The sequence below is a fragment of the Epinephelus fuscoguttatus genome, linkage group LG21 (assembly GCF_011397635.1).
Source record: "Epinephelus fuscoguttatus linkage group LG21, E.fuscoguttatus.final_Chr_v1".
Taxonomy (NCBI): domain Eukaryota; kingdom Metazoa; phylum Chordata; class Actinopteri; order Perciformes; family Serranidae; genus Epinephelus; species Epinephelus fuscoguttatus.
In genome coordinates this window covers 28,090,018-28,114,975 of record NC_064772.1, presented here as the reverse complement: position 1 = coordinate 28,114,975, position 24,958 = coordinate 28,090,018, and the positions used below count along the sequence as shown (strand labels likewise).

At 41.1% G+C, this 24,958-nt stretch overlaps 1 protein-coding gene across 1 annotated transcript in view; it reads right to left on the bottom strand.

The window, feature by feature from the left end:
• Nucleotides 1-24,110, bottom strand: part of LOC125882207 (receptor activity-modifying protein 3-like) — a 44,582-nt gene extending 20,472 nt beyond the window's left edge. The window contains exon 1 of the mRNA XM_049565946.1: nucleotides 23,726-24,110. Within this exon, the coding sequence (XP_049421903.1) occupies nucleotides 23,726-23,777 (52 nt within the window). The 5' untranslated portion in view covers nucleotides 23,778-24,110. The remainder of the gene's footprint in view (nucleotides 1-23,725) is intronic.
• Nucleotides 24,111-24,958: the final 848 nt, after the last annotated feature.

Sequence of the window (24,958 nt, the reverse complement as noted above, 5' to 3'; positions counted from 1 at the left end):
AAGTTTATCTTGAGCGCATCAGCAGAGGAGATAACTGCACACCAATATTACTGGGCTGGACAGCCACAGAAAGGTTCACAGGCTGACATCAATGCACAAAATGTCAATTTATTTAAAACATCCCTGCACAAAAAGAAGGGCATTCAAAGTGCAAAAAAAAATAATAAAAAGTGAATAAAAACAGCAGCAAACATTTCAGTTCTTGACTCTCATCAGAGTGCCTCACAGAACAGAAAGACTCCTACCAGGTGTGATGAATCAACCAGCTGGTGCCACTAATTAGATGAGATCAACTCTGAAGAGCAGAGGCCTGACTACCAAATCACAGTCACCTGTCCTGTGAGTATTGTACAAATCATCCTCAAACATCAATGTATGATAGCAGAACATAAATAAATGTAGAAAAAACACAACTATGCACAGAAAAAACAATAATAATAAATTAAAAATCCACTCTATGAATAGAACTTCTGTTTGTTGATTCTGGTTATGAGTTGCTGGCTGGTTTTACCTACATATTGCAGACCACAAGGACATAAAAGAAGATAAATAATGTTAGTGGAATGACAAGTAATACATTTCTTAGTCTTGTATTGTTTTGTTTTGTTTTTTTTGTGATTTGACTGACAAAAGTATTTGCTTTCCTGTTGTTTCGGCAGGAAGTGCAATGGCGGCAAGGAAAGAAACCCATCGGGCCGTCCATCCATCCTAACACATAAACCTGTGAATGAAAATAATCATCAAAAGGTCACCTAGTTTCCAATTTTTCAGCTAACTTTTTATATAAGGTGAATTTTTTTCCAAATCAGCATCTCTGTTGAAATCACTACCACTACTACTACCACCAACTACTACTCCTAGTACTACTATTACTACTACTACTAATAATAATCACAGTGATGATAAAGTATATTCAAAATCTCAGTACAGATTAAGATAATCAGCGTAGTTGTAGATTAAGGATGAAAATGATCATAGATTTTAATAATTCAAACATAAAATGTCTGTACGATTGGGTCCGTGTACTTCGTGGCCATTCGTTTTTTGTTTCGAAATAACTAATTGAAACACAGAAAACCAACCATTACCCGTTTTTGTTTTGAAATGACCAAACGAAAAAGGAAAAAAACAATCCATCTCTCGTTTTTTATTTGATAAAGAAAAGAAAACCGGAAAACTAATCATTATCCATTATCCGATTTAATTTGGGAATTTAAAAAAAATCTGTGGGAAACTCCTTTCTCTATTTTTTGTTCGTTTCTTCTCTGTGACCAGTAAGTTGCATTCATGTGCTGTCGGAATAATCGGAAAAATTACTTTCCAACTGGGAAAATACACATGAACGCCCGCTCATGTCAGAAAAACAACTCAGAGATCATTTTGGAACAGGAGTTGCTTACTTTCACAGAAAACTGGCGGACGAAAATGAACGTTTGGTCCATGGTAATAAAACTTTTTTATTAATTCACATATTGCATATAATTTTTTGCGGACATGTAATGCGTAATGTGGTATGCAGTTAGTTGCTGTCCATGTAGAGTGACCTAGATTAGTTAGAAAAGTTATTTATTAGCATAACATGTCAGATAAAGCAATATTCTAGTAGTTATAGGAAATGTACATGCTCTGTATGTACATTTCATAGACCAAATGAATGCAACTTACTGGTCACAGAGAAGAAACGAACAAAAAATAGAGAAAGGAGTTTCCCACAGGGTTTTTTTAAATTCCCAAATTAAATCGGATAACAGATAACAGATAATGGATAACAATTCGTTTTCCATTTTTCTTTTCTTTATTATCAAATAAAAAACGGGAGATGGATCGTTTTTTTCCTTTTTTCGTTTGGTCATTTCAAAACAAAAACAGGTAATGGTTGGTTTTCCGTGTTTCAATTTGTTATTTCGAAACGAAAAACAAATGGCCACGAAGTACACGGGCCACGATTAAAATACTTCTTTTTTTCATGGTTTTGGTGTCTGTGTTTGTTACAAGTTCAACCTCACGACACCAATGAATCGTCAGAACTTCTCCATAATGTTTTACCCCATTTCCATGACTTTATTTAAACAGGTAACATTTGGTCTACATAGTGATCACTGGTGCACTAAAGCGGCTCTTATGCTAGTGTGCTAAAAAGGCTTGGTAGCAAAAATGTAGCATCAAATATGGAATGAAATGCCTTTGTGTCTGCACATACAGTAGCCAGAAAGTGGCAACGTCCGCTGGCCTGGCAGCGTCAGGTGTGAAATATGTGCCGATGTTACCAGTCTGTTGAGCAGCCTTTTGGTTGTCTTCGTGCTTTTCTCCTTTAGCATGGCTGACAAGAGTCGCTTCCTTATTGTTTACCGACGTCAATAGTTTTGGAGCAAAGCGTATCCAGCTGAGGGGTGGCTGTGGCTCAGAGGCAGAGCGGGTCGTCCACCAATTGGAAGATCGGTGGCTCAATCCCAGGCTCCTACAGCTCGCAATTTGGGCAAGATACTGAAGCCCAAATTGCTCCTGATGGCTGTTCCATTGGTGTGTGAGTGCATGTGAGTGGTTACTGAGTAGCAGGAGCACCATGTATGGTAGCCTTGGCCACCAGTGTGGGAATGGGTGAATGTGACATGTAGTGTAAAAGCACTTTGAGTGGTCAGAAGACTAGAAAGGCGCTACACAAGTGTGTTACATTTACCAGCATGGCTAGGGAATAATTTGAGTTCCTTGAGTTTGAAAGCCATACATTATTACACACACACACACACACACAGATAAACACGCTGCATTTTACGTGGTCATTGGACATTCCTGCCACGAACTAGCTGCAAACATTTCATAGCTTTTCCAGGAAGTACATGACCATGGAAATCCTGTCACAATTTTGTCTGCAATGCTGTTATATAACAAATATGAAAAGCATGTAATTGATGGCAGCATACAGTGTGGACAATTTCAACTGAGTGTGTCAGATCTTTGCACACCTTCATGCTGTGTTTGTTCTTGTTAGAATATGAGTCTCATATGCTGTTGACACGCACACCTGCCAAAGAGGATATTGATATAATTAATTACACACAAGCAGGATGGAGGAACTGATGAAAATAGCCTGTAACTACAATCTCACAGCAGGACTCCCTTCAGCGTGAGCTCAGCACAGCAGCGGGGGGGAGTTGACACTAAATCCACTCTATCAGCTCCATGTGCTGAGGGAACACGGACAGACCTGGCCTCAGCAGCATGTGAGTGTGTATGTGGGAGATTTGTTTGAGTTATGGAGTGATTCATGCCAGAGTAATTATAGCAGCTTGGTGCATTGCTCATCCTGGTGTGTGACAGTTTGCCAAATCAATAGTACTCTTGATTTAGATAGAAGATAAAATGAAAAAAAATTAAATTAAACACAACACCGACATTATCACCAATTGCCCATATACACGCTAAACAGAGTCAGAGCCACATTAGTATTCATATGGTCACCTGATATATCTAAAAAACAAAAGACATTTAGGGGAGTAGGCTAATATTCTCATTCTTTCCATTAGTTGGACGAAAAGATTGATTCCTCTCTCATATTGTTCAGTTACATATGAAGCTATAGCCAGCATCTGATTATCCTAACTTAGCGTACATATAGCAAAGAGGGTGAAACAGCTAACCCATCTCTCTCTGCAGCTACTGAAATCCAACTACCATTGAGTCTGCACTGGTTATTTGGCAACAACAAGAGTCCAGAGCCAAAAAATAGTCCAGCATATAACATCTTGTTTTTACTAACTTACTTCCTTTGGTTATATATTAAACAAACAAAATATAACGTATTAATTTGTGAACTTTAGAAGTGCGATGGATTTTGTCACTTTTGGAGAGATCCAGCTTTTCCCCGTTTCCAATTTTTGTACTAAGCTAAACTAACCTGCTGCTGGCTGTAGCTTCATATCTAACGGGCAGATATGAGAGCTGCATCAATCTTCACGTTTAACTTACAGCAAGAAAGCAAATAGGTGTATGTCAGAAAATATCAATGTATTTAAGTCCCGCATTCAGTCTCATTTTGGCTCTGTTTTGGTCTCCACCACATCCTAAGAAAAATATCTGACTCTTCTGCATTTACAGTAAGTGCTCCACTTTAGCGACTACTTGCTAGCTTTGTTTATAGTTTGGTGTCAGTTTTGAAGCTGATGAAGGTAGTGGGAGTGAACCAAAAAGTTTCGTGCCTTATGCTGCAATCTATTGCAAGTCTGAAGACGATAATTATGTGCGTGTATTCCCAGCTTCCGATACAAATGCAGCCCAGCCGAAAACCCACCACAGGCGGGACTAACTTTGTTGTCAAGCTATTGTCAAGTGGTGACAGACAATGTTGTTGAGTCTGTTCTACATCAACATGTGATCTCCATATCGCCTAGCATTGTAGTTAATTTTTACTTCACTCTGCTCCACTCTGATCAGGCAACGCATTCTCACTACGATCAACGTTTGGTCATGGACTTTCCACATCCAGATACAACATGCAAGGTACCCTGGGTGCGTTGGTTGTTAACGTTCTGGTACACCGTGTCAAGTTCTGCCTGTTACATGCATTCTCTTTTTGCATAAAACAATTCCGTTTTCACTGAAAATGTACAGTTTACATACAGTCTCTTTCAGAATAAATGCATTACACCGTAGAACACCACGAATTGACAATTTCTTTCTTCCAAAACAAATGCATGTGGTAATGTCATACAGGAAGTGAACACCAGCCTCCCTGGTGAAAGTCGGTGGTTACTGGACCCATCCACCACCCTCCCATCCGCCCTACTCAGGACTTTCACCGCCTTAACTTTAGTTCTTGTCCCAAACTATAACAGGAACTGGCATTCACTGCCCAAGCACCAGATTTCAACAACTTCGGAGTGAGACTGGGTTGTATAAGACCATCAAAAATAGTATGTTGGCATGGCTTTGAATCAGTGAATTAAAATGACAGTAGATTCACGTAGTTACATGGGTCTCTTAGTGATTAGTCAGGGGAAATATAACCCCCCTTGGACGCAAAGTCAAACTGAAGATGGAAAGTCAGACGGTCCTGGCTGCTATCAGGAAAATGCACTGCAACATTTATACTAAAACAATTAGCTAACAGATGCTCTGTAGAGCTGAGGGGAACTGCAGCGTCAGGTTATGATTCTCTCTGGGTTCATTAGTACAAGTGACTCCATTCACAGTTGTTTATAGACAAATACTCATTGGTGCACATTTAAAGTTTAAGTACAGCGTGTATATCTGCTTGGTATCTGATTATAGTCTAGGAAAGCACAGAGCTCTTTGGCCTTAAGCGTAATAGAACAGTGGGACCTATCACCAACAAAATGCCAGCCTCCCAAGCAGCATCTCTACACACCTCTGCAGAGAGGATGAGTAACAGCAGTGCAATTTATCTGTATCACACACATCTATGGGCTGTGAGTTGTAGATTGAGGCAATGTCTTTTCAATTTAATGTAACTGCAAGTGTCCATTTGCAGCAACTCTGTGAAAGCCATTTCAGAATTGCATGAGCTGAGCTGTGAAAGATAACGATGATCGATGTCTGTGTTCTTCGTATGGCAATTTCACCTCTCAGTAAATGTAAATGAAACATTTAAAAAGTAATCAATTTGACATTAATTAATTCACTGCCTCTCATTAAGAGCTGCAATTTAATCTAGGGATACTACAGACAACTGAATCATTAAATCTCTCATCAGTCACATGTAGATGGATGGTTTATGTATTCATTCATCCAGCCGCTCTCACCTATTTTCATACCATTTATCAGGTTCCTCTTCACTGAGGCCTGCAGCGCTCAGAGTTATGCTAATGAAGTCTTTCCTGACCAGAGTGGATGGACTGGTCACGGATCAAGGCCAGCTCTTCATGATAGGCTATAACTACATCTATTATGATTATGCAAAGGGAAACTGCTTGCATGTCACCATCAAAGTTTTTTAAACATCATAGGATAATTTACATATTAATCGTTTATTTAATGAGTTCTTCTTGGAATAAAATTGTGCACGTCTCTTGTCTTGTCAAAGGAAGGCTTTAATTTGAAAATACACTAAAACTCAAGCAATAGAGCTATAACTGACTCTTAAAAAGACACAGTTGTAATAAAACTGGCATTAAAACGGGGATAATTGAATCTTATTTTGTTCCAGTGTACTGTATAAAGGAAGGAATTACCCATACTTCAGGATGTTCATTAGATTCCCTGCATGTGGGGGTATAAAATTAGCAAGACGCTAACAGGCTGCAATCAGTAGTTTCCTTCAAGCCTCCATATCGAATCCACAAAAACAACTTGCACTTGAGCAGGATGCTTGCACCTTTAAGCAATAATCGTTAAATACTTGTTGATAATGGTGAGCTTTCAACCAGCCAGTCTTTTGCCCTCGGTTAGAACTGTTGAGTCAACTGGAAAGCAGCCTTGAGGCTACAGTGAAACAGCATTAAACTTGTGAATTATGCAGGCCAAGCAGAGCTATTTCAAACTAGGTGAAAACTAAATCAAGGTGTTTGAAGGTGTTACACGCTGGTTGACAGCATGCCAGTAGGGTAAAGGCTCAGTTGGCACCCTGTCATGCTGTCATCCACTGGCCTGTTAGGTTGTCAGGATAAATATAGATGAGAGGAAATAGGAGATGAAGGAAAGTAGATGAATTGCCAGTACTGTCTAAACAGATTTAAAGCACAGACACAAGTGGCAAGGCGTATTTAACAACCTCTACTTTAAATCAAGTCTGCCTTGTCACGATCATGAGGAAGAGAAGGTAACAGTGCAGAGGAGGAGGGATCATAATAACAGTCAGATTTAAGAGGGAAAGTTTTGGCATTCTGCTGAATTTTCTCTGCAAACTAAACTCCTGATTTCTTGACAAAAATATTTTGTTCGCTTAACCACACTCAAGATTGAAAAATCCATCCCAAACAGGAATATGAAGATCTTATCTGACTTTGTATCTATGCCCAACCAATAATGTGTCCTGTGTTTAAAATCTGATCTGATCTCTGAAAAATCAGAGAAATTAATTAGGGGAGAAAAAAAATCAGGTGTCCTTTTGTCTCTTTCCACTGCACCATCTGTCTTCTGCTCTCCGTCTTTCTACACAGATTTCTACAGGCAGATAAAAAAAATGCATTTAGAAGGTGTGGAGGAGTGGAGGATCTGTGGAGAAAAATATACATCGGCTCCCTGAATATCAGACTACATTGACTGTCCATCAATAATTGATTGATGTGAAGAAGAAACATGATTTTTACTTAAGCCTGGACACAAGATTTTCAATACGTGATTTAAATTTGATGGTGATTTAATGATCAGTTTCATCTCCTTGGGCAGCTGAGAGTTTAGAAAGGTTAGTTGTTAACTTACCATTGAAAAATAGACTTTAGATTCATAAATATTTAAACCAACTTAAGTTTGGTTTAACAAGACTGGAAAATGAATGTCAAAGGCAGACAGCATCACCAGTTTGTACAGCTGATGATAAATAAAAATAGATAACAGTATCATCAGCATAAAAGATGTACAATGATATGATAAGTAATCACAAGGATTTGTAATATGGATAATTGTTATGGTCCTCGTATAGAGCCCTGGGGCACACCCTTCACTATAAGGAGGAAAAAAGAATAAGGTCCCAGTCAACAGAAAATGGTTTACAGGTTGCAAAAGGTGACGTAAATTTTACTGCACTGCACTGTTAAAGCCCACCTCTGATTTTTGGATTTTTGCTGCATCTCTCTCTGTCTTTTTTATTTTTTTTTTACTGTTTTTACTGTTGCTAGACAACCACCGCATCCTCTGTCCTTAGCTAAACCACAATTTTGCTGTGAAGTAAACTCACAGATCTGTAGACTGGCAGAGGGCACCTAGAGACCGTACACAAGGAAACTGTGTTGATACATGAGACCTTCAGGTAGAGGAGAAATCACATTGAGTATCACCAGCTGGTCCAGGAGCTTCCCTGGATAATGGTTGGTTTAAGGCTTATTTTTGGATCATACAAGGACACTTTAACAATCTGCTGTCAATTGTTGGCCCTAGTTGGGACTACATTTTGTTCAGATACGTCTTGCAGCTTTCCCAGGGTGGCGTTAAAAGTGAGCTAAACTTAGCTTAACACAAACCTTGTATTGTGTTCCACTATTTCCTTGTTAAGCCTACAAGAAAAGGCTCGCTTCTCAATTTATCTGACGCTAAATGACAACAGGTGCTTTTCCACTCTGAAGTGAAAGTGTTTTCAACTCGAGCGTTCAGGGCGCACTTGCAAAAACACCAGGTGCATAGAGCATAAAACCATCACAGAAAGACACCCCATGCTGCTAGAACAGGACCTAAGACCCAGCAAACTGGACATACTGAGATGCAGGCAAATCAGTTCACACCAGCGGTGAGGACCACTTTGGTGTTTCTGAGCAAACTGACTTATGAATTGAATAAATCACAAACTCTGCATCTCTGAATTAATTTTAGGCTCTTCATCTGCAAACACCACTCAGCATTCATGAATACAACCCTGACCTCCCGCTCTGCTTTGAAGATCACTGAGTTCTTGGCTTTTCAAGCCACGCCGCCCCCCATGATCACCATCTGCACTACAAGAATTGAACCAAAGATCAATGAGAATACAAACCTCCGAGGGAAATGTTTGTTTTGTTTGCACTGCAGATGACATCTAAGAAAGCCAGAAGCAAAACAAAGGAACAGAATGGACACTTTTAAAACACAGTTTAAAACAAAGGTCAAAAATGATGTTTGTGAGACATTGACTGGCAGAAACCATAATCAAAATAGACAAAAATCTGACTTTGATAAAACAACTTAAAGCAGCTGCAGGGACTTAAGACAATGCCTTCTGTGTCACACAGCAAAAATATTCAGTATCTGCTTAATACTTCAGAAAGATGATCAAAAATAAAAAATAAAGTCTGTTTTTACAAGGATAACATTAATCCTTTCTCTTTCATTATTCTTTCCCCACAGGGCTCCTCCAACTATAACTGAGGTCAGTGAAGCAGATTGAAGTAATATTTTCACTCACCTACAGATGAATAGAAAGCCTTTTAACTACGGCAAGCTGAGGCAGAGTAAAGTGAATGTCAGGTGCTGAAGAGTGTGATGTGGGCCCACAGGGAGCAAGCAGATATAACACAATTTTACATCTGAAAAATGCTTCAAGTAACACATGTACCCATCACTGCTGCTGTTAAATCAGTTGTGAGACCTTCATATCATACTTTAATCAAATTAAGCATAATGAACAAACAAAATTGGATGACTGGTAGCCAACCACACACACATACGTTTTCGCACGAGTGTTCCCACATTCTTCAAAGAGGATGTTGCTGCTTATCTCCCCTCCTCCTCCTTGAGGTAGTTTATTTTCTCTTTGGCTAAAAAGGATGCCAATATGTAGGCAGGGATTTTCCATCAGTTTTGTGGTCTGAAGCAGTATCTTACCCCAAAGACTGCCGGTCCTCCCTACTCTTATCTTATTCTTATGCTAATGTATCAGACATGTGGATATTTAATTAAAGGTCCCATATTATGCTCATTTCTAAGGTTCAGACTTGTATTTTGGGTTTCTACTAGAACATGTTTACATATTTTAATGTTCAAAAAACACATTATTCCTCTTAAACTGAATACACCCCTACATCCAACCGGTCTCATTCTGAAGTCATCAAAAATTGGCGCTTGGTCAGTGACTAGCGACGTCAAACACCAACAAAAAAAGTCGTCCTTTCACGTCAACATGATACATGGCCAGTCACCATTGTTGTTTAACAGTGACCAGCGGCGTCAGGGGGAAAGGCGGCGGGACAACAACAAAAGTAAAGGTGGCACAAGTCCAAGTAGGGCAGGTGGGAGGGGTGGTGGATGGGTCAGTGCTCGCTTCCCGCATTAATGTAAAGCCAAACCCTGTTCTTTTGTCCTAAATCCAACCACGTGCATGTTGGTTAAATGTGACCACATAATGCCCATTTGCAGTATGGTACTAACAGTGCATTTATTTTGAAAGAGACTGTATGCAAAGTGTACATTTGCTGTGAAAACGGACGTCTATCTTTAAAGACAGGCTGAAGTTGACACGGCGTCCCAGGCGTCAACAACCAATGCTCCCAGGGTACCTTGCACGTCATATCTGGACGTGGAAAGTCCACTACCAAACGCTGATATATGACAAGGTCGGAGTGAGAATGTGTTGAATGTTTTGGCACCTGTGTCTTAAAGCTCTAAATGTTGAAATCAGACATGTAGCAGCTTCAAACTAAAGATGGACAGGAATTGAACAAGCTGAAGGCAGAAGCATTCATTTCACACACTTCTCAGTGTTTTGACCCGCCAGTATTAATAAGCCTCTGACAGACAGACAGTGACAGACTGTCAGTCACTCCTTATCTGCTGAGCTCTGACAGGAGGATGACTGACCTCTGGAAGACGCATCTATAAAAGGCCATCGTGTTGTCCCCACCTGACAAAACAACAAGAAGAGGATGTTGTTGTGACAGAAGCACTGACCTGTACGGGTCACCTTAGGTTACAGAGCATCACTACAGATGTTGTTAACGTATGAAAGCAGAACTCTGTTGTTCCGAGGTTAGGAAAGAAGAAACATACTGTTGAGTGGCTTGTGACATTTCAGTGTCTGAGCATGTGATGAACAGTAGTCCTCTGTACAACAGCAAATAACACTGTTACACTGACTTGAGCACAAAGTTTAGCTCTGTCTGAGAAATTGGTCAGTGTGTCAGCTAATAATAAGTTATCAGAGTGGACATATTGTATTTATGGTCTCTGCACAAACTCGTTTATACTGAACTCATAAAAAGTACCAAAAGCTTTGGGCTGAAACTGCTGACAGGAGTTGTTCACTGTAGCTTGTATTTTTTTAACTATTATCCCAAAATTGCTATGTCTCATTGTTATCCCCCACAGTACATTTCTTCTCAGGGTTATAAAGCCTCCGAGGCAGCGTTTAGGCTATTGTGGGTGACAAAAACTCTTCAGTGGCACAGCCTAATAAAGACTTATCAGAGTGAAATTCTTTTTAAAACTGTTGTTCTGGAGCTGAGCTCACAAAGGACCCTCCTTTATATAGAGTCCAGTTAGTCTCTCCGAACTCGCTGATGTCAGATATTAAAACATAGCTTTCACCATTTTCTACATAGTTTCATATGAAACAGTAGACAGTGAGGATTGTGGAATATTTTGAATAAGTAAGACTTTTGTCTGAGTTTGATTTGAAACGCTGCTTTAATTTTTTTTTCTTTTTGGGGTGTAGGGCGCTCATCAACATCAGAATTAGATTTTTAGGACAATCATGTGACAAGAAACTTGATCTGGTTATTTCATTCATTTCAACACTGGCATAATATCTCATGTTATAAAGCTGATATGGTTAACGACATTTGCATTCATTTGGAGTCATGTTTCTGCCCAGCTGGCAAATTTAGGTTGAATATTCACTCCACTTTTAGCTTTGTTTTTGGTCTCCACCACCTCCTGAGCAAAATATCTTCTGTCTTTTAGCTGCTTAATACTTCACTATGTTCACCAGCAAGTCATTTATGCTGTCTGTCTGCTGTTTGGTGAAATCTGGTTTATTTTTACTGCTGTAAATAACACTGATCAGAGCAGTGAGAGTGAACGAAAACAGAAAAGTTGCAGGCCGAAAAATCAAAACAGTTACCTAAAAATGCTAAAAATGCCCCTTAGAGCTGATGTTAACAGCAAAGTTGTGTAATAATTCTTTGTTACTACAAGCTAGTCATGTGATCAAGTGTTAATATAAAAATATTAAGTACTGCAGCAAGTTCTCACAATGAGTCATATGATTTATTGAATTCTTATACTCTCTGGGTCTTCAACAGGGGGTCTGCAACCCATAGAGGGTCCTCAAATTGCTGTTTGGTAATTAAGTTACCGGTAAAAAATTAAAAATGCTATTGTAGGCCCAGTTTGATATGCAACTCAATTTTATAGACAAGGGGTCCCTGCTCAGTCTCTCTTTTAGCTTAAGGACCCTTGGCTTGAAAAATGTCGAAGACCCCTGCTCTCCCCTATGAGCAAAACTGCTACACTGAGGCTTTTCTGGATTTTCTCTATATTATCCAAAGTTGGCATGGAGCCCAAGTGGTTTTATTTTTAGCCAACAGGTGACTGAAAGGTTAGCGGTGCAAACCAGATCAGCTCAGAAACTCAGTAGATGACAGAGTCATCGTTTCCTCTATATCCTGTATGTCTCTGACTCTCTTTATCCCTTTTACTACTCCTGCAGTTTCTGGGTCAACTTTGTAGCAGTGAGGATTCAAATCTTCATCTACTGATTAATTATTAATTTAAAACTTTCTGGTGGGTGGTTGGACGGTTGGCAAAAATGTTTTTTAAGCACTACAATCAGAAAAAACAAGCTGTCTGGTTAGCTCTGCTTTGCTAGTTACGAGCTGGCAAACGTGTTGAATAATTTGTCAAACACTTCAAGTTTACAGATTAGGAACATCAAAGCTGGATGGGAGAGCTGTCGATGTCTGACAGGACTGCTGCTAAAAGAGGACATTTAAATCTTAATTCATTCTTCAGTCAGCCATGGCACCCAGCTGTCCACTGCTGCTGCAGCTGCTCTGAAGCCTCAGCCTTCAGAAACGCTTCAGATGTTTGCCACATTTTTGAAAATACCCACGGCCACATGAGAGAGACACACAACCTGATTTTTTTTTTTTGTTTGTTTGTTTTTTTTTGTAAAATGTCCTCAGCTTAGTTTGGAAGTTATTTCACTCTCAGACAAAAAGCAATCACTTCCGACACATGAGAAAACTGAGAGAGGAAACTACGTGATCAGGTTCAGTCCTCACACATTGCTCGTAACACGCCTGGCACTGACAGAAACAAATGACACTAATCACCCTCTCAGTCAGCACTTCACATTTCCTCCATCTGGAGATACGGACTCTTAAATGGAGAAGAGCTCACATCAGCATGAGTTTTGTCTCTTCTGCAATAGAAGCCCTGAACAATCTGCCTTGTTGACACAGTTGTGAGCTGTGATGAATGCATTCAAGGAGATTTTGTATATACTGTCTATATCTATGTGTCTCTGTGTGTATGTTTGTTTCCGTGTACTAGCTGTGAAAACATCCTTCTGAAAAATATTCCTTTGGGATAATAAATCCAAATTTACAGAGAGCCTGTGGGATTCACAGTGTGAAAAGGCCAAAGTGATTGACTGATGGGTGATTATCATTCAGTGAGCAGCTGAGGCCAGGTGAGGCAAACAAAAATGAATGAATTAATTAATTCAGAAACTGTATAGGAGACTGAACAAGAGAGACGCTGGGAGAAAAAGTATAAAAGGTAAATCAGCAGGGTGAATATGCGTTAAAGGCAACATATTTCATTCTTAAGGTTTAGTGCACGTTGCCACTGATTTCCTTCGAAACCCAAAAACTGGCTTTTCAAGGATGAAATTAAACGACAGTAAAGAAGAGTATCACTTCTTCACTTGCAGTACTTGTACAAGATAAACCCAAGAGGATGATCCTCCTCTCTCAGGCCTGAGTAAAAGCATCCAGGTCGTTTCTGTCAGAGTGGAGTCTTCCATGTCGGGGGATCTAGGGGTCAAGGAGGAGGGAGAGGAAGAGGAGACTAGAGAATGACACAGATGTGCAAGACAGAGGGGAACTCTGGGTACTTGGCAAACAAAAGCAGGAAGAGGGGGAGGAGAGGAGGTGGAGTACTGGATGACCATGACGGAGACAGACAGAAATAAAATGCCAGTGGCGGAGAAGAGAGAATCCATGATGGGGGACTTTCCTGAGAGAAATACAATTTTTTTAACCAGTTACACTCTCTGTATGCATGCAGGGCGTGGATAGTGGAGCAGGTCAGCTTGTGATTGCAGGGTTGGTGGTACGACAGCATTTCATGGGTGAATATAAGGCTACGTGAAGGGCTTTTGGGATAACGGCTCTATATAAATGCAGCCCATTTACCATGTGGAGAGGAAAATTACAGCCAAGCTTCAGTGGAATAGGCCCCTGTGGAGAGAATCCATCTGTCTACAAGCTATCACTTCTTGTTTGTGGGAGTGCTGGAGCTGCTGCGCCGAGCATCTCGTGAACATTTTGTATGTGGTGGAGCATCTAAACAAAATGGTTTCATTAAAAGTATTTTTTAGTATTTATTTTTGTGAAAGCATGTATTCACATGAGCGTGAACAGTTGTGTGCTCACACAAATACACAGTGCAGGCTGTCGGTGACAGATAAGGAGCACGGAGGCGATTATAATACTGTGAATTGGCAGAATAAGCGTACATTAATTCTCAATCGTTCCAGCAAATGTAATTAACTGGAAAAATAGCATTAGGGAGGCAACACAACTCAGGCTTTCATCAGTATCCCCCATGAACTTCTCTTAAACCCCAAACAAGTGTATAATTCAGAAACATAAAAGCCAAAAATGGCCAAAAGCCACTCTGTTTCACCCCCTCTTTGAAAACCACAAAAATTAGCTCCACTGGAACGCTTGCCTCCAACAAAAAGCAAACATTTGTTGTTTGGAACATCATGGCAGGCATTAATTATCCACTTTATTTTGGCTTTTAGAGAGACACCAAATGTGTCTGATGGGTCACAGTTGCATGGCTGGTTGCATGACAAAGCTGAACATTTGGAGATTCAACTGAAATGGGTCACTTTTTTTCCCCCTCAGATAAATAAGCTGTTTAAATTCGGACCGGGCTCAATGACAAATGCAGGACTTCTGATTACGTCTCTGCCTTCTTTAGCCAAAATGACACGTGAAATTGATGCTTTTTTCCTTAAATGTCCAAACTCATTGAAACACGGCATCAGTAAACACTTTACCCCTGTGATTGATGCCTTCCCCCACACAGTCGAACAGCTGTAAATATGTCAGCTTGTTCTGACCATTAATTACTGTCCCTTTGCACAATCTGTGTGATAAAAGCCAGAGCACAGAGGAGGAATGCATTATCACTCCGACTCTGGACAAAATCTCATCAGAGCTGTGACAGATAGACTGACACATGCAAGTTGAGACCACTGAGTTCTTCATATAGTAAAATCCGTTCACATCTAATTACCCTATAACCACTGTCCTTGAAAAAACAGAAAGCGTAAAAAGGAATTAAACAAAGAAAAAGACTTATTTCTGGTCAGTTGTTTGACCTGCAGTGCCAAAGACCTCAGCCTTGGAGGCAGTCACAGTGCCAACAAGCTGTTCATCCTCCTGTCTGAGAGACAAAAGGCAGCAGAAGGAGGAGACAGACAGACAGACAGACAGACAGACGGAGACAAAGTTTGGTATGCAGAAACAGAGACACTGTGACAGAGTCATAAATTCAAATTGCAACTCTGGGTCAGAGACTGTGAGGACAGACGGGAGTGTAATAAGGGCATTAATGAATCTAAAACCTTCGCTGACACCTTTGTTCGGGTCCAATACCAGAGAGAACTGCAGCATCACTGGAGGAGCCCTTTTGTTCAAGTGTCTGTGCTCCCTCTGCTCTCCACTATATTAATTAAAAACTAACAAAATATAAACCTGACTGGTCGGACACCTTGAAATAACCAAGTAATGTCTATGCCTGAATAAATACACAGTCTGACTGCAGACAGCAAGAGTAGTTACATTACACACAGCTTCGTCAAAGAGACCTTTAAAAAACTCCTCCACACACACACACACACACACACACACACACACACACACACACACATCACATCCTCTGGATTTAACATGAGCTTTAACGTTAGCTTAATAGTTCCCCAGTGTTAGCTCTCCAGATGTGCCATCGTCACAATGAAGCTGCAGGGTATATAAACCCAGTCTTAAAAGAGCACAATCATTGTGCTCAGTAAATTGAACGTATCCATTTGAAACTCTCATGTAGGGTTGCAGTGGTATATAAGTGGTAAGGTATACCTTGGCACGAGAATTGACAGTGCTTGTCCGTGGTATGAAAGGTTTCAAATTCTAATTATAATAAAATGTTTGTTCAACCCCCCAATACCTTCTGTTTTCATTCTTTTAAAGGTCACTGTAACTGCTGATAATAATTGTGTAATACCAGAAAACAGTGGATTGCCGTCTCTGGGTTGGGAGAGTTACTGCCTCAAGTGAAGGAGTTCAATTATTTCGAGGTCTTGTTCGTGAGTGAGGGTAGAATGGAGCATGAGATGGATCGGGGGTTTGGTGAGTCTGCAGTGATGCAGGCGCTGCGTGGTGAAGGAGCTGAGCAGGAAGGCGAAGCTTTCGATTTACTGGTCCATCTACGTGCCAACCCTCACCTATGGTCATGAGCTCTGGGTAGTGACCGGAAGAATGAGTGGCCGAAATGAGTTTCCTCCGTGGGGTGGCTGGGCTCAGCCTCAGAGATAGGGTGAGGAGCTTGGACATCCGGAGGGACTTTGGGAGCCGCTGCTCCTTTGCGTCAAAAGGGGCCAGTTGAGGAGATTCGGGCATCTGATTATGATGCATCTCCTGATCTTCCATTGGGGGTGTTCTGGGCACGTCCCACTGGTCGGAGGCCCTGGGGCAGACCCAGAACACTCTGAGATAACATAAGAGAGAGATAACATATCTCATCTGGCCTGGGAACGCCTTGGGGGACCCCAGGAGGAGCTGGAAAGTGTTGCTGGAGAGAGGGACATGGGTGCTTTGCCGCAACCCAGCTTCAGATAAGCGGATGAATATGGATGGATGGATGGATAGATGGATGTAATGCCATAAACCGTGATACTGTGAAACTGTGTTATTTTCTGAGACATTAAGTAAAGCTCTTATCACTGCATCCTTCCTCTCATGACAGTTAACAATGTTCCCGCACTGTGTTTTACAGCACCCTGGGGATTGACGACACCCGGCATGCAGGTGTTGTGTCAGAGACTGTTTCCCAGTTGTAGATGTTTCCCAAAATCTGAACCAAACCTTTTTCCTGAAACAAACCTTTTCCTGAACCAAACCTTTTCCTTTACCCAACCTCAGAACATGACGTGGCCCTAAACATGAACAAAACCAGCTCATTCCTGAATGTAGGGTTAGCAAGAATTCACAGTGTGTGCCAAGCTAGCATGTACAGGACCTGTCTCATGTTTTTTAATCCACACTTTCCTCTTCCGTGTCAACACCTGGCACCTACATTACCCACGATCCAACGCTGTTGCCAAAAGCTCAGTCACAGATTCAGGTGTTTGATGTTAGTAGCAGCTGATGTAGCCTCGAGCAGAGATGAAGAGCAGGCTGTAGAAGTCTGACTCCACACCTCCAGATTTATTCAAATCTTTAAATTTGTAGTCTTCAGCCCAAACTGATACTGATGAGCAACATCACTCAAAAAAAAAAAAAAAAAACTTCTCCCTTTTTTACATCTCCTTCTCCCCTATTAATTTGTGTACAGTCCCTAAGTAATGAGTTGCTGCCTAGCACTAAACACTGACTGGTCCTTCAGGCTCTGTTCCAAGAAGCTGAACGCTCCACTGTTGCACCACCAAGCCTGCCAGTGAGCTTTATGATTAATCCCTGTAATATTTTTACAACTTCTTACAGCTGTTGCGGACTATTTCTGTGGTGAGGAAACGTTAACAAAGAGCCCTCCTCAGTTACAAACCCTTAACACCTCAACATGAGTCTGAATCTGTTTCTGAACATAAAAGGCTGCTCGAGTGTTAATTAAAGGTTAATCTCAGCATGCTGTAATGTATCGACTAACAATTGATTCACACAGGGCGCAGTGAATTACTGACTAACAAGCTGGTAAACTGAGAGAGATGTGGAGTATTATCCTCGGTCAATTTGTCTGACAGCTTCATCACATTATATCTGCTGTTGTCACTTTAACTCATTTCACTGGAAAATTACTTTTTGGCCACACAACAAAAAAAAAAAAAGTAAATTAATGACTTCAGATCATTAAGTGTGGCCCTCTCCTGTCACAATTAGCTAATTTCACTCTATCATCTATCATTATTTTCAGTCATCCGTTACGCATTTAATTCAGTGCTTAGCCTAATAGTGCTCATTACCACCTATTTTATTCTGTGATAGAAAATCTGGCTGGCCTTTGGCATGAAAACCAACTCTCTGTCAGAGATACACTCTGATATGAGGAGACAACTAACTACCATCCTCCAACTCTGTCCTCTCGCTGCTCCTTTGAGGAGCCTGTACCAGTGTATGACGTCTTCCGCAAATGAGTTCAGATAATGAGCGCTTGGTTTGTCCTCTTCATGCTTCCTCAGAGCTGTCATACAAATAAATGTGTGTTATCTGCAGCAGTTTTGAGCACGTATGGAGTCGTTAGAGTGAGAGGCCAGCTGCTTTACATATAAATAATATAAGCAGTGGCTTTGACTGCATAGCCTTTTTTTCTTGTGCATTAAGTGGAGTTTCTTACTGAAATGATTGATGGGAGGGCTTATTTAAATATTTCTTTTGTCTGACCAACAGCCAAAACCCCAGAGATATTATTATCTGTCACAGAACACACACAGCCCATACTCATATTGTAGAAGGGGACACCTGTGAATATTTGGCAATTTGCTTAAAAAATGACTTCAATGAATGATCAGTCATCAACATGAGTACAAAGTATGCATGTAACGTAACAACATTACAACATATGTATGGTGTGCTTCCATCAGATCAGACGAGATTTAATCACTGCAGTTTCTAGTACCTTTTTTACTGAAACTTTTAAACAAGTAGTGGTCAGATGGAATTGTCATAGCAGATAAGCAACGATGCATTTATGAAGTACTAAAAATGCCTCTGCAATCTGCTGACCATATGGTGTTTAGTCAGACGCACACTCTGTGACTCGGAGTCAGCAAGACCTCAGCGTTGGACTCCGATATGAGCAGGATGAGCAAAGAGACAAAGTTCAAGACCTCTCAGCTGCATGAATCTTTAACAGGAAACTGAAAGATTAATTGTGCTCTTAACATGCTCCCACTGTAGTTGAGCTTCATGGAGGAAACTCAGATGTAAAAATCTGTGTGAATTAGGTGCGCGTTTTACCTGTGTAAGAGGCTTTGTTGCACTAAACAATGTTTGCAGTGGTTTTCTTTTGGGTACAGAGATGTGGACATTTGAAAGCTTAACGTATTCAAAACCATTTTTATAGTATTTAGCTGTTTCTTTGTTTGTTGGTAAGAGTTGTGAACACCAGAGACCATACAAGGTAGTTTTAATCTAAAATTATAACCTGGTGTGATGGCAGGTTTTCTATATTCTGACTGGACATCGCTCCTCAATGCAACTTTTGATGCTTTTTACACATCTGGGAGTTGCTGGAACTGAGTTGTGTAATAAAAATAAGGCTTGCAATATTTTTTATTTCTGATGTAGTTAGTGGATCCTATAAAAAGAACAAACCCAACAATGCATGTCTTGCAAGAAAATAGTTTTAAAGGGACAGTGATAAAATGGCAAGTCAATTTAATGTGTATAGCCCAAAATGCCTTAAGGGGCTTTACAAACTGTGCAGCATATGGCACGTTCTGTCCTTAGACCTTTTATTCAGATAAGAAAAAACTTCAATAGAGTAAAACTGGCGAGACCTCAGGCAGAGAAACAGATGAGGGATCCCTTTTCTAGGATGGACAGACATGCAGTAGAATAGATAGATTGTTAACATGAATGTTGATAAGTGTTACTCAAATAGGAGTAAATTCTGCATTTGTTGTGGACCATTTTCAGAGGCAGATTTATTTCTGGCTGCAGGATGGTGTTTGTTGCATTGAGTCTAAAATAAACGACAGCTCACTGATCTGTCTTTAATAGTTAGAACAACAGTGGAGCTCTATGGCACAGATGAATAGGATATATCAGGCTTTGGGATTAAACAAGTGCAAATATGACAATGTAACCTTCTCTACCGACCACGTCATTAATCCAAGTTGCACTTTAACAAAGCCAGAATTTGTGTAAAGACACAGTCTGCCCTTTCCCTGACGTCTGACTGAAGTAATCATCCCACATTTTTTCATTTAACAAACTATTTGCCTTGATTACTGAACTTGAAAGCGTTTCATCCCCGGAATGTGCAGGTGATAAACACCACCGTGTATAACAACCTCCAGGTGTGAAGGAGCAGCTCAGCATATGGGCATCAGGCACGTGCACTGAACTGAGCTCAACACATATAATCATCTTACAGGTCTATGAATAGCATTTTACTAAAATAATTCACAAGAATGTTATTTTTCAGATGGCAGTGGAACAGAAGAACCCCAAGGCATTTCCCCTCGCTGTGAGAGTGTATGAATCGCTGTTTATTGGGGTAAGCAGATGCTTCACAGTCAGTGGGGGTCGCTCTTTTTTTCTGCTGTGCAGATGGGGACCTTATACTCTAGTTCCTGCTACATCATCCACACTGGCCCTAAGATGAGTTTACACTAAACATTTCCACTCTCTGAAAGTTTTGGGAGATAACAGAGCAAAGCCTCAGATCACAGGCAAATCAGGGCTCACCCCTGTTGACAGTAATTACTATGAGTGAATTTTCAAACACGCAATCTGAGAAATGCGCCAATGTGTTGCAGATGCCTGAGAGATATCTAGACGATTAAATATCTGGACCTGTCTGCCAGTCAAAATCTGCTGGTGTGAAATTTGTTTTGACCAGCAATGACAGCAGCAACAACTTAGTGGGATAGCTGGATATGAGGCATGGCAAATACCATGGGGGGAGAATTTGTTAGTGTCTTGTACAGATCCCTTTTTGTAAGAACTCCTGTCTTGATCGCAGTCTTACATCTTTTCCTGTATCACTACTCGTGTGTGTTTTGTTGACTTATGCCCCACTTACACGAAACAACTTTCAAGCGATTTCACAGACAACTTGCCATTGTTGGAATAAAACTCTTAACTTTTAACTTCACAGTTTGGTGAAAGACGGTCATAAAACTCAGTCTTTATCTTGTCTTAACGTTCAAACCAAATCATATATTTATTATTGTTGTAATACTGACGTTCACTGATGTGAACATTGTCAGTAGCCAATAGCTCTGCTCTCTCCAGCACCAAACAGGAAGCAGCAAATCGGGTAGACAGTAAACATGGAGGGAACTCCATGGAGGTACAAGAGCGTGAACAACTCTTGGTTCTTTAGTACTGTGGAAAAGGAGGAGAAACTGGTGGAGTAAACAAGAGTCCATGTTTATCTGGAATGTATCTGATTCACCAGCCAGGACTTCATTCAACGCAGTCTCACTCTGAAGTTGTCAAAATCAGGCACTTGGGCAGTGACTTGCGGCATCAGACCTTGACGAAAAAAGCCACCCTTTAACATCGGCATGATACGCAGCCAGTTGCTGTTATAGTTTAATGGTGCTCGGCGGCGTCCGAGTAGGACGAATGGAAGAGGTGGCAGATGGGTCCAACAAACACTTTCACGCGGGATAGCAGTGTTTGTGTCCCATAAGGTTATAAAGCCAAACCCTGTTATTTTTTCTTAAACCCAACCGTGTGTGTTAGTTGTTGGAGGAAAAAAAAGGTTAATCTGAGTTGTTGTACCGACGTAGTGCGTTTATTTTGAAAGAGACTGGATGTAAATGTTAAATCTCCTGTGAAAATGGAAGTGTATTTTGAAAAAAGACAATGGTAACAGGCAGAACTTGACACAGCGTCCCAGAACGTCAACAACCAACACACCCGGGGTACCTTGCACGTCATATCTGGACGTGAAAAGTCCATGACCAAACGTCAATACGTGATGAGGTCGGAGTGAGAATGTGTTGCTTTATTTTAATGAAAAATCTTAATTTTTGAAATGGTTCGCCTCTGATTCCCATGGTCTCCTCCATCTTAACAGCAAAACAAGCTGAGGCAACAAAAACCAAAATGTAAAGTTTGTATTTACAGATTATATTGATGCTGCATTGACAGGAACACTGACAAGATCCTCAGTCTTTGCAAAATCTGATAGTGTGGGACTACAAACACATTGCCTTTAGATGTGAGAGGCTGTCACACTTTCATCTTTCAAAAGTTTTTTAAAGTCTTGCAGTGTATGGTGGGCATAAACATAGTCTAAAGATCAGACAGAGTTGTCAGGGACTCCCTATGGTGAAATGTCTCATAATGTGTGACCCCGTCATCGAGCACTCCTGTAATGTGCAAACCACAACTTCAAGACACTTCATTACAAGACAGACAGTTGTGTGATCAGGAGGCAACAGCAATCTGACATATTTCAAAGTCACAGGTGCCAAATTGAAAGTGACAAATCTGTATGATCTGGCTCTCTTTGAATGTGCCTGGCGTCCACGTCTCTTCTTCCAATGGGGATTTTGATGGGAAACTCTTTTAGTCTAGACAAGAGCTATCCCAGGAAACCACTGCTGCATGTCTCTACATCATGGGAATATAACCTCCCGTTGCTTTGATAGCAGCAGCTGCAGTGTAATGTGTCATTTTTGGACTCTTAAAACATAGATGAGTCAGTTTGATCTTCCCCTGTTTCCCATTACACTGGCATTTTGAGAGCTGGAGCATAACACATGCTCACAAAAGGACAATCTAAGCTAGTTTTTTGCTTGGCCGTGCAGTGCTGTAGGGCCACAGCTGTTACATGGCAGATATCCAGGGGAGTCCAGGCTGAAGGTCTGGGCAGGACATGGACCAAATCCTCCTGTCTTCTATACATATGACTCTTTAGAAAGGCAAAAAGACTTCCTTGAGCTTGTTGCACAGACGCTTTCGTTATTTATCCACCTTTAGATTAGACGCTCCAGAGACGCTGTAGGCAAACAGCAGCACTCCTCCAGATAACCACCTAAGTTTGAAGTCCTTTTGAACCACAGACCTTGAAATTGAAATCCTGTATCGCCTGGCCCATGTGTCCACATGAGAGGAACGCAGGTAATTTCAATCAGTGTCAGACCAGGTGGCGCCAACATCAAATATCAGCTTGACAACTGCTCACTAAGAGCACTCAGCCTACTTAACCAGCTCCTGGAGAGAGTCACTGTTCTGCAAATCAGCTCAATATCTGAGTTCCTCTTCCCCACTGAGTCATAGCGCTGCCTCTACCCTGCCATTACAGAATGTAACAGTGCTCAGAATAACAGCAGCAGATTATCTACATTCATGCTTTGACTCATCTCAGTCAATGCCCAGTATCTCTCTAGCGTGACATGAAGCATGACACTACCACAGCATTGATACAAACATCCATATCATGCCAACAGTTCAACTACGTTTCTTCAGTCACACACATGAAACAGAATTTCATACATGATTTCATCCTTGTACCACCAGCTAATGAGCCAGATCCAGAAATTCCCATTGGCCACGATATAGGTCAGGTCTGTCCACTGGGGCATGATGCCGGGGTGCAGTACTCTATATTCCCCATTCACTGCATGTGCTGTGATTGATGTTGCTGATACTTCATAGCAATTATTATTATGCGCACTTTACAGCCTGACACTCAGGCAGTGCTGAGCGACACATAATGTGACAGGATGATTGAAGTGTGGCACTGCACAGTCACACACTGGAGCACTTATTGCATTACATGATTAACAGCTGTATTAGATATTTGTGGGAAACTATAAAAACTGCTCACAGAGCAGGGGTTTGTGTGATGCTATGACATTTCTACCAGTAACAACACGCTGATACGCAGGTGTCAGGAGTTCACATGTGAGATGCACATTTAAAAAATGGGAAAAATCAATCATACTCACCCAAAATCCCAACAACAAAAAGTTTCAGTACTGCAAACTCATTTGTATCCATCACGCTGTGAGAATCCAGTCGGACTTTGAATGAAACCTCAGCTGCAGCTCCGTGGAAATGTACATTTGAAGCGAACCATTATGAAAATCATCCCAAATGTGCAAGTCCGAGCTCCGTCATGCTTGTCGTCAATCGAGGGGAATTAGTGGAGGATTTGCGGGGTGTTGGGGGGGGGAGCCAGGGAAAAACAGGGCAAAACAAAAGAAATGTGATCCCAGAGCCGAGAGTGATCTCAGACTGTCCTCCTGATGATCGCGGCCACTTGTCTGTGCAGTCAGGAGTCAGAGCTCAGGACCACTCACACTGCCCTGCATCCTCTGTGGGAGGAGGGGGGAGGCGGAGAGGGGGAGGAGGATGACAGGGGTCCTCCACAGCACTGACACTGGATTATGTTCACTGAGTAACTGCGCACACTGAATCCCTCTCACTGGAGACCTTTAAATGTGAGATGGGAAGCTGTGCCTGGTGCATGCAGTAGACCCAACAGGAATCCACCAGCATACAAATAAAGTTTAAATAAATAACATTATTTTCTGTCTTATTTTATTGTTTCTATTATAACACACATGAACACATGCACAACTAAAATTAATGACGTTATCATGTCACTGCTTGCTTCCAACCATTTCATCGTACATTATAACGCAATCAAACATAATACATGATGATGATGATTATTATGTTTATGATCCACGATCATCTGGATCAACGTTAATCCATCAGGCTGCACCACTGAACCGCTGCTGGTCGCGGTTTTTTCTGTGAAGCAACACTGACCTCCTCTGGTTTCCTTTTGAACTGCACCCCAAACCAGACAACAGCCAGGCCCAGTCTGCCTGGAGTCAGCACAGAAACTGATTAAAGCCTTCAGGAGGCCCGACATCAAAGCCACAGCTCAGATGATCTGAACCAAATTTGAATAAAAACTCTGGGTTTCATCTGAAGCTGCAGACGTCTCGTTATCCACCTTAATTATGGTTGATCACGTTATCAAGCCAATGTTTTGCCGATGAAAAAAAGAAAACTTGTAATGATTGCAACACCCTGAAGTCAGCGCCAAGGTCATGTTTCCTTGTTTTCAGTGTTGTTAGTGTTTGCTGTTTTAGTTTGACACTTACCCTCTGGTCTCTGGCTTCAGGCACCTCACTTCCTGCCCCTGTGTGTTTCCCTCCTGTGTGATT